Here is a 14,971-nt window from a genome sequence, read left to right as displayed (position 1 = left end):
GCGATCGACCTCCCTGAGAATTATTCCGAAAGAAGGGGAAGGGTTTGTTGTAAATCGACTTTATTCATTAACAAAAGAAATTAATTTAAAGAGACATGTAGTGAGGAATCAATGAAAATTAAATTTATGTAGTTTCCAGTAAATCATCTTTATTTTAATAGAAAAAATTGTTTAATACGTAAATGTAGTCTTAAAAAAAGAAATGTAACGCTTTTCAAAAGCTCACAGTTTTCTTGTTAAATTATTTGTTTTATATTTTACATACTACATATTTTTGTTTACATATTATCCTCATTATTATTACATTTAAGACTGCACTAATATAATTCATGTAATTTTATATATATTTTATTATGACAAGATACATGAAAATATGAGTACCTAACACATTTCTAATACAACTGGCAGAATTCTTTTTTCCTCATTACAACCAATTAGCGGTCGGTCTATTTTCTAAACTTAAACTTAATATATTCTTTCTTTCTCGTTCTTTCATTTATCCATCTTCCTTTACACTAAACTTTTCTTATTATTCGTTCGCAACTACATTGGAATCTCTTCTTTTCCCCTGTCTCCTTCCATGTCCTCACTGTCCTTCCTCCTTACTTCTCTCTTACTCCTTTGCAGCGTTTTTCTTTCACTTCCTCCTTCTCGTCGCTACATACAGGTGTATATGTGCAGGACTAGCGGTACTTTACCCGTAAATGTACAAGATACCGTACGATATTTCCCTTTGGAATTTATCGTTCTTTGCGCAACGGTTGATCCTTCATAATCGTAGTAGAAAATCAACATATTCTCCCTCTTCAAAATGAAGTAACAAATTAAATATTTTAGGTAATTTCATAATAATACTTTAAATATTTTAAATCCTATTAAAAACTTATGGTAATAGAAACATATTTTTTGGAATACTATATTTAATGTATAATACTGAAAATATATAACTACTTTAAACAAATTTGCCAGGAAATCATATTATGCTGGTCAATAATATTACTAAACGTTTTCTCCAATTTAGAATAAACCGATGTTTGATGGATCAACCAATGTAAAGTTTTCTATACATTCAATTAACCACAGAAGTGGTAGAGTTTTTATATGTGGCATGTTATATTTTATACGTGGTTCATCTTTTCCTGGTACATATATAATATAATGAATGCACTTATATAAAGGATGAGAAGGTTCATTGGCTATGTGAAATGGAATAATTTGTTCCCTGTATTTTATATCTTCTGGATTTGGTTCTCTCTTTAGAATGTTCCCATTACCTGCTTCTACAAGTCTCATTAAGTCATCTCTTGTTAATTGCATCCCACTTACATAATAGGAATCACTTGCGTGTAAAGCAAAGTAAAAATAACACTGACTGAAAAGACCCGGATTCTAAAAATGCAACCACGAATTTCAAAATATTATGGACATTCCTGCTTTGTTAAGTTTCCGATTAAGTATACCTGATTCTGGGCACTTTCTCTGGCTTTTCTTGGAATGCCTTGAACTGGTACACCACTAATTTCAAACACCTCTAAATTCACTTTTAATATATCATCTACATCCATTGCGATTTGGATCCCTTTTTTATTGATAAATACATGAAAAGAAAATGTTGCATGAGTGTGTGAACTATTAACTTTTATAAGTTATTTACTCGTGAGCAATCTTACATTCGCTATTAAGTAACCAAATCCCACGCAGTACTGCCATCATTACATTATATGATAACTGTACAATATTTTGATTATTTGCTTCCACTATGACATGAGATACAATTGACCTAAAACATTTATAAATTTCTATATAACATTTCTAATTCTTGCTTTTGTATTATCAATTTACATTTGAAGTATACTGCAAACAATTATGTACATTACGCACATACCGAAATACAGACGTAACTTTCACTTTATGCTTAAGAGCCATCTCGTGCAGACATTTAGTATTTTCTTCCCGCAAATTTGATGCAAATATAACAAATCCACCAACTGATTGTGCAGCAGAAAATGACTGGTCTAAAGTACAGTTTAAATTAGTAATTCTTCCCAATGTATCATCCAATTCATTTTCTTCTTTCAAACTGTTCCATAAGTCTTCGAATGGTTTGCAATAGTCTCTGAATTAGAGTAATGGAACATAGTAATGCAATGATATTGCAGGAACATGAACAATAAAATCATTAATCTTAATATGTTAATAAGTTAATAATTTTCCCCAACACTTAACCATCCACATATTGTGGAAAAAAACTTTTGCTGGTCATTTCTGTGTGATACGGAATACAAAAATTGTATATAAAATAAATTAAAATAGATAAACTGTATAAATTATTTAGTCATCCCATAAGTACTGCGGTTTTTTTCGGTATGTACATATATCAGTTGAAAATAAACAACTATCTGAGCTAATTCTTCAATAGTTCGTATTGGTTTTTGTTCAACAATAACCCGCAAACGGTCGTCGTAAAACTCTTCAGATCCCTCGGCACGAGGTTCGTCTTCGAGACTAGTTCCCACCTCGAAATTTCGTAAGCCATCTTTAACAGTGGCTTGCATTTGTCATCTGTCAATACACCTCCGATATATTTTTCACATACACTATTTACCTTACAGGAATTGCGTTTAACTTTTTGCGTGACTGATCGGTAAAAAATAGTGTCCGACAATATATGATGGGATGACTTAATGTATAAATACACTTTTTCTGGCTCTATTTATGTGTATAGTCAAGTATAATCGATGAATCCAATTGTCAACTAGAAGTATGTATTTCTGGTACAATATTTTCAATTCATTCATTGTCATTGTGATATTTGTCTGTAATTGAATTTTTATAAAATTCTTTACTAAACTGTGAAAAAATCATTCAGAAGCAACTTTATAAAACAGTTATAAATGTATATTTCTATAAAGAATGTGTGTATAAATCTTCAAAAGGCACCCTGACTACTTCGGAGGGAATCCCCCGGGGGCGCCAGGGTAGTATGAAATTTTTACCCATTAAAACCTCACGGCCACAATGCAATTTTTAATAATTTCCATGTAAATATTGGTATTATTAAGGCCCATTGACAGAAACGCTCAGACACCTATTTACTTATTTGTGATATAGATTCATCGTGCCAAGGCTCATCAAAATCGGTGTCTACCTCATGGTTTCCTTCCCTTGTAAGATTACAGAGTTCGACAAAATTTGACTTTTTTCGGACTTGTAACATTCAATAGCCGTTCCTTATAGGTTTTCGTGCCCTGAAAACGAATCCGCAAACCGTTCGTCGCCATCACCCTCAGTTTTTGAGAAATTCGATTTTGAAAAAAAACTGAAAATTTCAACTTTGAACAGCTTTTGTGTTGAAACGGTAATACTTATTCGGTTGCTCGTTGCGTCAAATTATTCAATGAACCCTCCCGAATACAACGATATAAATTATTATTGCATTATGAACATATAAATATGGTTAAACAGCGATCAAAGGGAAAAGGACACCCGAAATGCACCCATTTTTGAAGATATCTTTGAATTTATTTCCAAAACTAAGAGTCTAGGAAAAATTCTGATTATTCCACGCGATTTAGCAGACATTTTTCCATCGGAAAGCATTAACAGAAGTGGTAAGTCACGTTTTGTTTTCAACACAGAAGCGAAACAGTTTGGCAAAACGGTGGTAATCACGCGCGTTAAGCGATTGTGTTACGCTGAGCGGCAGTGGATCGCGCGCCGCCGTTGACTACCACTGTCGGCACTGCGCGTTTTGCCAAATTATTTCGCTTCTGTATTAAAAATAAAACTGTGACTTACCACTTCTGTTAATGCTTTCCGAGGGGAAAATGTCTGCTGCAACGCGTGAAATGGTTAGATTTTCTCCGACACCCTTAGTTTTGGAAATAAATTGAAAGATATCTTCAAAAATGGGTGCATTTCGGGTGTCCTTTTCCCTTTCATCGATGTTTAAACATATTTAAATGTTCATAATGCACTAATAACCAAATAAGTATTACCGTTTCGACGCAAAAGATGTTCAAAGTTGAAATTTGCAGTTTTTTTCAAAATCGAATTTCTCAAAAACTGAGAGTGATGGCGACAAATGGTTTGCGGATTCGTTTTCAGGGCACAAAAACCTATAAGAAACGGCTATTGAATGTTACAAGTCCAGATGGCTGTCGAACTGTGTTGTTTAAAAAAATTCAGACTCAAGTCCCACAACATAAAAAGAATGTCATAACAGGAATGTTTAAAGTTGTGAGATGAAACAAGCATGCAGCTGCATAATACATATTGAAACTAAAATCACACAAATCTGCCAGTAGACAATAACTACTAATTGTAAGTTTTATAACTCACACTGTCATGGCAGCACATAGTTAAGTATTAATAACAAGCATGTGTACACAAATGAAAAATAAATATTGTAACATGAATACATTTAAAGAATACACACATAGGCTTTTTTCCATGTATATCGTACACATCTTTCTTAGCAGAATACTGTAAAAGCATCTTTGCTTCTACTAATCTATTGTTAATAGCAGCTTCGTGCAAGGCTGTCCTATTTTCGAAACCTGGTATATTAGGTGATGCACCATGTTCCAAAAGCAACTGACATATAGAGGTATATCCATAGTTTACGACTTCTTGCTATAAACAAAACATGCAAGACACAAGCAACATAAATACATGTATAAGACATTTTGTGTCAAAGTATAATCATGTAAACAACTTACTAAAGGAGTCCAATTAGCATTATCTTTTATATTTGGATTTGCACCAGCAGCTAAGAAAGACGTTATATGATTTTCATTACGCTGAAAAAAATGTATGTGACCGAAGCTATATTTTATTCAATTTTCAGAAATATATAGCATAAGAATATACCTTTAAACATGCAACATGTAATAGCGTCTCTCCTTTTGCATTTAACTTATTTATATTTCTTTTTGGTATAGAATGTGGTTTAGATTTTAAATAAGTATCTTTAGATCCTGCATTTACAATTACCGAAGATGCTTGTAAGGTACTTGAAACATTTGATGTTGCATTCCACAAGTCTCTGTGAAATTCACATTAATCTTGTTTTAAATAAAGTACTTTATTATACAGCTGTATTTAACTAAAATCGATAAGATATTGTTTACATCATTGAAGTTTATCAATAATACTACAAATTACTTTTTTTTTAGATATATTAAACACTGTAAAATTTAAATTCAAATATTATTATTAATAAAGAATTATTATTATATGCCGAAACTACCATAAATATACTTTGAAAATACGAATTCCAAGACTAAATAGATTGAAATAAGCAGAATTATAGTAGAAATATCTTGTAAAAAATAAAATCTTTTGTTAGAATTCAGAAGCATGACTAAACTCCCTAGAAGATTTCATATAAGAAAATATGAAATGTATTCATTAAAATGTGCATACTTTTCTTGTATTATTTCTGCAAATTGATTACAATATGACGCAAGACTTCTAATAATATGATCGGTATGTATTTCAGTTGGTTGTACAGGTGTATTGCATTTTATACATATTGAATCATATCCAATGCATTGTTTGCAAAAAAAGTGGCCACAATTTGTATACCTCATTGCATCTAATGGCTCATTTCCACTAAGGTGAAAAGACTTAATGTTACATGTTTATCTTATAAATACATATAGCGCATTTGCTGCAATAACAACACAACTTGAAAGTTGCAGTTTTTGAGTTATTAATATAGTAAAAGCAGTTGTTGTCTAACAGAACTTTTGAACACCTAAAAAACTTAAATTTTGAGTTATGTTGTTGTTGCAACAAATGAGAGATTATGAGTATATAAAACATAAGTTGCATAATTCAAATTAATATTGTACTACACCAATGTACCATTAATAATAATCTTACAAATATAAGAAGTAATAAATGAAGACAATTATGCATTAACTTGTATATATATATAACATTAATTACAAAAGCATCCACCTATCTGACATATTTAAGCAGTGTTATAGTTCGAAATATCAATTTTAATTTACATTAGTCTAAGCCAGATCGTTATACTTTAGGCTCGAGTGCATTCTGGAAAAAATCATACATAGCTTATTTAAAAACTTTAATTTTGTGTGAAATCTACGCTTATTTTGTTGCACTCTTCTAACATAATTTGATTAAGCAGTTCTTCAATAGATGAAAATAACTAGAAGTACATTAATCAAGGTTTATATTAACGTGAATTAGAATTGGCGATTCTAACTTTAGCACTGATTAAATATGCAAACTGTGTCATACGTACGAAGTGGGTGAATACGTTCGTGAGTAACTGTATTAATTTACTACTACTTTAATTACAATATTATTTACCATTCGTTGCATACTAGCTCGTCTGCGAAACTTTTAATAGCTTCTCGAGTATTCTGCCATGAATTATTCATATTTGAATTTTTATGTTATAATTTTACGTTTATGTAATCAACTACCAACCACGGACCTAAAGGACTAGGACTGACCAGGACGGTCACTGATATATATATACTATTGATACGAGATTCCCATAAGCCGGCCGTATAGCGGTTGAAGCGAATTGAAGGTGATTTTAGATGCTAGCGCCTCCACCGTTCCACCGATGTATTAAAGGAAATAGCGCGAAGTTTGAAAAATGTGGCTTATAATAGACTAAAAGAATAGTGTAACATAATGTAGGTATTATTATATTATGTACATAATGTAGTATAATCATATAATACGAATTGCTTGTATGATGGTTGAAATTCAAAAAAGTTAATCAGAGCAAATGAAATTCATGAAAATAGTGAAATAAATATATAAATGTAATATAAAACCAACTGAAGTAATGATTAATGAAGTTCGCAAAACGTGAATTTAAAATATTTGTATACAGTTTTGTCGTTTGCTTTATTGTTATGAATAAAGGAGATGTAGGTATGCATTTCTCATTAAATGAAATTGAATTCATAATAATACTAAAATAAATTTATTAATCTTACAATACATACAAATATATCTCACTCTTAGAGACGTTACCTTGGGAATCCACCTAAGTCCAAGTCAGTTGTATTTACCCAACATTCATGAATATTAGGTCACACTCGCATCATCATTGGTAAGAGATTGTAGCAAAGAAATCTATGAAATAAGAAATCTTAATTTTTGTTAAATCTTTAATACTATATAAACCATGTTTCATTGCATTTGCCCATTTTGAAAATTTACTTGCATAACCACTATACACTGCACAATTTAGCTACTTTTGCCAATAAACACTTTTTATATACTCGCGTCAGCGGCAGTTGGCATCGGTTGGCGTGGCAAAGTGAGGCAAAGTGTGGAGCACCGCGGATGATCGCGGGGCGAAGGGAAGTATAGTACATCGGTTGAACGATGATGGCGCATCATGTCAAAAATCCTTCAAATCGCTTCAACATCTCCAATCCATAGTATTTATATCAGTGAGGACGGTGCGTAAACTAATAGCACTTTCAGTACAGTGGGTCCGGGGACAGTGTGGCCAATGAGCTGGAAGCCGCCATTTTCAGGTCAAGCGCACACGATCTTTCAAAAACATGAAATCATGGTTTATATAGTGACGTGAATGTATAAACTTAATATTTAATTTTATTATTGAAAACTTAGATATATTTTTTATACTTTATATCAGCGATGAGCAACTATTGGCCAGTAGTGGGCCACAATTAGTGTTCCTGATTTCTCCATATTTTTTGTGTCTCGAGAAATCAGAAATGAGATCATATTTCTTGAGAATTCTCGGGAATTCTCCAGAAATTGAAAAAAATATTGCAAAAATTATATTTTTGGAATAATGTTGATAATATTTATCAAAAACACAAGAAAACTTTAACTGAATGATTATTCCTGTCTAAGTTATACAAAACTTGTGTAATTGAAAAAATAGATATTAAATACAATTGGTGAATTTATTTGTTTAATACAAAATTTGTACAAAGCGAGACATTACTTTTTGTTTTCAAAATTTATTTTTAAATAGCACAATGCGTCGAATGTAGCGTCAGCGAATCTATTTCTGTTTTTTTGGCAAAATCTGTTACTGATATATTTTAAGTAACAGATTTTGCAAAAAACGCATTTTTTCATTTAACAGCCAAGATAGATATATATCTTGGCTGTTAAATGAAAAAATGCGTCTTTTGACCCTTTTGGAAGAAATTCTGGATCATGCAAAAATTTTATACGGGATAGAACAGTCTTATCTCCTCTTTTCTACATTTCTTCTTTAATAGCCACATGAAACACATTAGGTACTTAATTCATTATACAATTTTTCTAAATTTTTAAATAAGAATTTAAGAGCACCTTCAGCAGTTAATAATATCGAATCTTCTGTACTGTGATTTTCTATTGGAATTCATATAGGTTCTAATGTTATTAATAAGATGTATTATAAATTAAGGGCTCGGATGCAATAAGGGGACTAGCGCTCGAAAATGGGAAAAATAATTGTCCAAACGTTAAGAAATATTGGAAAATTAAATGTTGTTAAACTGTATTTTAAAAAATATAGTGTTGTAAAGCTCGCCACGACACACCATTTTTCTATTTGCAGCTTGTTCATCCAATCATTAGTATTCGAGATAAAAATTATAAACCAAAAAAAATTTTTCGATCAAAATCATTATTTCTTTAAACATAAATTGCGATAACTTGAGTAAATATTAACGGATCGTTATGAGGCTTGAAACATAAAACTCAGAAAACTCTAGCGAAGCCGTGAAATGTATGCACAAATCTCTTATGTTAAAAATGTAATAATATTTAATTTAAAAGTAATACTGGACATAACCCATGTCTTTCAACGTTCGCCGTTAAAAAGTATCGAGGGAATTTTGAGGTACATATAACTTACAGCGACAAAGTTTTTTCTTAATATACAAGGAAGTTTTTCACCAATTTTCATACTGATCAATAAATAATTATAGAAGATACGACGATATATATAAATCCCGCGCGGCACCAACAGTCAGCAGCTGCGTACAATCGCGTCACACTGCAAAGACATGACGTTCTCACTATTATATGATTATATATTACAAAAAAATATTGCGATATTATTTTCGAAATATTTAGTAACATTTTTATTATAGTATTTACACGCAATATTTACAATATTTACACTGTTTTGTTTACAATTTTCTGTTCATTTATAAATTTTTCTTTTTCTCCTTTTTTCTATCTTTCCTTTTTCATTTTCTTTTCGCTTATCTTTTCTTCTTTATTTATTTTTTTTTATCGCAATATATTTTTGTAATATATAATCATATAATAGTGAGAACGTCATGTCTTTGCAGTGTGACGCGATTGTACGCAGCTGCTGACTGTTGGTGCCGCGCGGGATTTATATATATCGTCGTATCTTCTATAATTATTTATTGATCAGTATGAAAATTGGTGAAAAACTTCCTTGTATATTAAGAAAAAACTTTGTCGCTGTAAGTTATATGTACCTCAAAATTCCCTCGATACTTTTTAACGGCGAACGTTGAAAGACATGGGTTATGTCCAGTATTACTTTTAAATTAAATATTATTACATTTTTTAACATAAGAGATTTGTGCTTACATTTCACGGCTTCGCTAGAGTTTTCTGAGTTTTATGTTTCAAGCCTCATAACGATCCGTTAATATTTACTCAAGTTATCGCAATTTATGTTTAAAGAAATAATGATTTTGATCGAAGAATTTTTTTTGGTTTATAATTTTTATCTCGAATACTAATGATTGGATGAACAAGCTGCAAATAGAAAAATGGTGTGTCGTGGCGAGCTTTACAACACTATATTTTTTAAAATACAGTTTAACAACATATAATTTTCCAATATTTCTTAACGTTTGGACAATTATTTTTCCCATTTTCGAGCGCTAGTCCCCTTATTGCATCCGAGCCCTCAATTATAGATGTGTTTATACGTTCGCGATTAACTAGTAATACATTCATTTACGAAAATAAATGAGATTTGTAATATTTTTGCTAGATTTAAGTTTCTCGAGAAATTATAGTATTTCTTGAGAAATAAGAAATAAGCAATTATAAAATTTCTCGTGAAATTCTTGAGAAAGCATTCTTGAGAAGGAACACTAGCCGTAATAGTAAGTACCAAAGTGTCGAGACCGAAGTAGAAACCGAAATTTAGACCGGTCACATATCGGTCAACTAACCAGTAACCGTAACGAAAGTGGAGAGAAATTCTGACCGTAATAGTGAGAGGATGCAAAAGGGAATCGAAGCTCCTGACCAATTGCACTTCGGTCGGGAATCGGGGACCGTAATTCTGAGACGAACGGGGACCGGTCGCCACTTAAGGGGGCCGCACAGTGGTGCGAAATCCCCATATCAAGGAAAAAATATGATAGCATCAATGTGAAACCTTCAATTTATACAAAACTTGGTATCCCAGGATTTTTGAGGTCGCTGATTACAAATATGAAGTAAAAATTAATAAAATATATAGATATTTGTATGTCAATATTACTGATTAAATTAAAATATCTCCTAAACTAATAGTTTTCCGACATAAGTAGGTTAATACTGTGTCATAGAAAATGACGAACTGAATCCAGTAATGTATTAATAAATACATAGTTCCGTTTAACAAAACATCGGTGACCTTCATACATATGCCCTTTATGCGTCCACATATAAAAAACTAATTATATTAAATTATGGTCTCCTAGAAACTATTCAACTTTTGTCTAAAACATTTTTCGATATTATGAAAAACGGAAGCAAGATACTTCAAATACTTATTCATAAAATTTATAGAAAAAATGCTCCCTACTCCAAAGCCGCAGGTTTACGCAGCTGAAACCTGTTTGGTTATGTACCCAAAGGTATAATGCACCACTAGTATTAAATCGCGAAAAAGTTATGTCTAATTAAACTTCGATTCTATTGTTAAAAATACCTAGGGTAGATGCCCCAATTACCGTGCCCTGTCCCAATTACCTTGCCTTTATGCTTAAAGAAGCCGTGCAAAAAACTCGCATAAATAAATAAGGAAAGAATTTTTTTGAATGAAGTTAAACTATCAATGTATGTGTTACAAACGAGAAGGTTGCATTTTTAAACAATTAAAGCATAGTAAAAAAAATTTCAAAAAAGCATACGAAGATTTCGATGAATTTACCTAAAACCTTACCGGAAACGGTAAGGAACACGTACTTTACAGAAGTGAATAAATTGATTATTATCATGATTTGCACTTATATAAAATGTTTATTATATCATAAAAGGTTCAAATTTTATGAAAAAATTACAAAATGAGCACTTTTGAAATGTTTTCGTATTTTTAAAGTGAATCCGGTAATTGGGACAGGAATTTAACGCTTGTCCCTATTACCGTGCCCCTCGAATCCCACTGGCTCCCTCTGTAACTGCTAAACTTAACCTTACTTTCGTTTCTCAGAACGGGTGAACAGAAATTTATATTTGCATATTTAGCTTTTGTAATGAAAAGGTCATATTAAAATTACATAAAAACACCTCTCGTAGAGCAACAAAATTTTTTGAACAGTTCAAAGTTGAAAGACATAACCTAACCGCGAGAACGCTATTAAAAAAAGGGCACGGTAATTGGGGGCACGGGAATAGGGACATCGCATTTTACAGGGCACGGTAATTGGGACAAAAACATGTATTCTAATTTCAATTAAAAAAAATATGAAAAACTAACATTTTCAACCCGAAAAAATGCCTGAATAAAGAGAAAAGTTCAAAACACCAATATAAATTTTCACCAACCAAAATTAAAGTAAGAGAAGTCAGTAATTAATTCCTTCCCGAGCAAGTCGGCATCAAAGCACGGTAATTGGAACATCTACCCTATTTGCTCAACTTATGTCCTACTGAAATCAACGAGGGTGTCATTGACTTAATTCATGTAATATATATGTTCAGTATGAACATAATCAAATTACAAAATTGCGTTTTTCTTTTTAGTTTGCAGGTAGTTGAAATTCTACTTGAAAGATAGTGCGTTTGTAACTCAAAATTGCAGGTGTTCTGTTCCCCAACTTTCATATTATAATTTCCTTACAAATTAATGGTATCTACAGAAAATTCTTGTTGGTTCTGGTGCTTCAACTATCCTACTATGGAATTGTATTGAAAAAATTCTGTGTACTTAACATTCAAAAAATGACTTTTTTCCTCTATTCAAACCACTGTGGGCCGTCTCGCCGGGCCTTGATTGTGTGCGTACGCTCACACAAGCTAGGAAAAGCGTGTACGTATACGCGATGAGTAAACAAACCGTTTCAACCAACTTTCGTCGTGGATTCGGCAAGAAGGAAGTTTTTGCCGGTATAGTTGCCTCCAGTAGACATCCGTGCAGGTAGGTTTGGTGCGTTTGAATGCTAATAAGCACCGTACGTGGAAATAATAATGAATTTATGAATCGTGTACTGAGACAGACTCGAGAAATGACAGAATGAGGCTTCAAGGATTCTCCCACACCGTGTAACAAACCCCCAAAACTGCCCCTTTCTTTTTCACGTTAATAAAACTAATTAATAAGCACTTAAATACTTATATTCTTATTATATTCTTATTATTCCTACTTTTATAAGGTGTGTTTAGTATTAATATTAACATTAGCTCAGAGTATCGCGAGACGCGAGTGCGATGAAAGAGAGAATTGAGTGAGGAAGAGTGGGAGAATCGAACGCATGCGCGATCCTCAGTCGATCGGCGGATCGGCGAGAGTAAGGATCGAGAGCAGAGAAATATGCATAGCGATGAGTGGGAGAACCGAGCGTTCCACGCGCGCCTGCGCACTAACCAGTCCATTCGTAGACTGGTTGGAGAACGGATCGAGCGAGTCGAGAATGATTGACGCGTAATAGTCGAACTCCATTCCTATTGGTGCGCTCCCAAGATCCAGAATATGTATAAATACGGGCACGATAACCCAGAGATATTCATTCAAGCATTCAATTCGTTAATTCAATATTCAACAATTCAACACAAAAGGATCATTTAAAGCTTATAGCTGATCCCGACATAAATCTATGCTCCAACTTTGGAGGCCGCCTTGCTGGACACTTGGCTATGCTTATCGTTTAAACTAAGGCCATAGTCGCCAGGTTTAGCGAGAGGTTTCTGCCTTGGAGGCCGCTTTGTAGGCCACTTAGTTGATGAAGCTAAGTTATTATTATTCATAATTCTCAGGTTAGTAATATTACTCCTAAGCGACGAGGGAATGAGATTATTCCAGGTGGCAAAACCTGCCTCTGATGAAACGGAGAACAATTCAAAACGGATCTCAACTTAACATATTCAATTCCTAAATCCTAAACTACTACATAAATCTATTATCCTTCTACATTGACCGAGAGTCAATATCCATAATCTAACTCCTTCAATCGACTAAGACGTCATTATTAGTCATTTAAGTTACAATATACTAAATTGATCGATCAAACGGGCGTTCTTTTGTACCGACCAAGAGTGGCAACCCAAGACGATCAACTTTATTTCTTTGTACCGACCGAGAGTCGCAACCTATTTAATTATTCTAATTCCTTTAAAATTATAAAGCGTTAATTTATGTTTGCTTGTATGATTTAGAAGTGTTTTCCTGAATAAACACTATTAAGTTAAATTCTTGTTCTTGAATTTTAATTCTTTATCACACGCCACTCGAACCAATCCCGAAATCCTGTAAGAAGCGTTACGTCACGCTTGAAACCGTTACAACCGGCACTGATGATATATTCGCGCCATATAGCATCAGAACCGGTGGAAATCCAAGCTAGCCGATAAATTTAGGAAATACATAGTTGCCGATACGTATACCCCCCCCCCCCCCACCTACCTAAACATGATTCATGTATGAAAGACTACTTTCCTTTAATTCTCGAAAAAAATTAAAAAAAAGTTCAGATGCAAAGATTGTGAAATCAACTTTGCTAATTCCAATTTTATACAAATCAATTTAGTGCTGTGATTTTCAGCTTCGGTTTTAAGTAATTAGCGGGCCGTATGAAGATCATTTTACGATCATAGATAATAAAAACTTGGTAGAGACTAATTTAAACGAATCAAAGTCAGTAGTATATTAAGCGAGATGCGGATTTTTTTCTTATACAACCCGTTAATTAATTAAAACCGAAGCTGAAAATCTGAACACTAAATTAATTTGTATACAATTGGAATTAGCAAAGTTGATTTCACAATCTTTGCATCTGCACTTTTTTAGTTTTTTTCGAGAATTAAAGGAAAGTAGCTCCTTTCATACATGAGTCATGTATATGTGGGGGGGGGGGGGATTTCATCGCTTTTTTCATAATTTGTGAATTTTTTTCATGTTAAAACACCGGAACTATGTCTAAGATAAGATAATAAGGCCAAAATAGTTGCGGGGTCGCACCCATTTCAGTAGCATTCGTGTATAGAGACATGGTCGCTCAGTGTGCCTATGGGTAGAGGGGGAAAGGGAATTAGCTTCCAGACGCGACCGCGTCTGTTGATCATGGCGAAGCGGCTGGAGAATAAAGATGGGCAAAGATAATATCTGGATATACTCAATGGATATACTTTTCTGTTATTCGAAGCTTTGAATAACACGAGGTATCTTTATTACAAACACCACGGATAAATAAATTTATTTCAAGTGAATTCATTCGACGGCGAAAGATAATTTTTTTATTCGAAGAACGTTTATTCGAACCATCGAATAAGGTTTTCATCTTTATCCGTAGTTTATTCGGCTTTTATTCGAAGGCTTCGAAATTTCAAATAAGGCAGGGTGTTTATGCGAACCGGCGCGATCTGTTTTCGTGCTAAGGACCCGGGCTATCCGGCGGCGGCTTCTGATCTCCGTTCGAGCCTCGGCTTGAAAGGCATACAGTGTTGCTTGCGATGGATTATGTATTTATAAAATGTAAAACGTAACGTTTTCAGTAACATACTACTGAGATTTTCCAGTTTAAAATGA

At 33.0% G+C, this 14,971-nt stretch overlaps 2 protein-coding genes across 2 annotated transcripts in view; one reads left to right on the top strand and one right to left on the bottom strand.

Annotated features, from left to right (window-relative positions):
* LOC143367031 (uncharacterized) overlaps window positions 1–14,971 on the top strand; it is a 426,392-nt gene that overhangs the window by 150,363 nt on the left and 261,058 nt on the right. The window lies entirely within an intron of this gene.
* Window positions 333–6,479, bottom strand: LOC143366858 (BRCA1-associated RING domain protein 1). Its single transcript, XM_076808278.1, has 9 exons — window positions 6,346–6,479; window positions 5,428–5,616; window positions 4,873–5,047; window positions 4,722–4,802; window positions 4,439–4,635; window positions 1,886–2,116; window positions 1,671–1,780; window positions 1,461–1,579; window positions 333–1,389 (listed from the first exon to the last, which is right to left on the bottom strand). The coding sequence occupies exons 1-9, from the start codon at window positions 6,414–6,416 to the stop codon at window positions 1,018–1,020; spliced, it is 1,545 nt and encodes a 514-aa protein (XP_076664393.1). The 5' UTR covers window positions 6,417–6,479; the 3' UTR covers window positions 333–1,017.

The sequence above is a fragment of the Andrena cerasifolii genome, chromosome 3, assembly GCF_050908995.1.
Source record: "Andrena cerasifolii isolate SP2316 chromosome 3, iyAndCera1_principal, whole genome shotgun sequence".
NCBI classification, from domain to species: Eukaryota; Metazoa; Arthropoda; class Insecta; order Hymenoptera; family Andrenidae; genus Andrena; species Andrena cerasifolii.
This window is presented reverse-complemented; position numbering and strand designations above follow the sequence as displayed.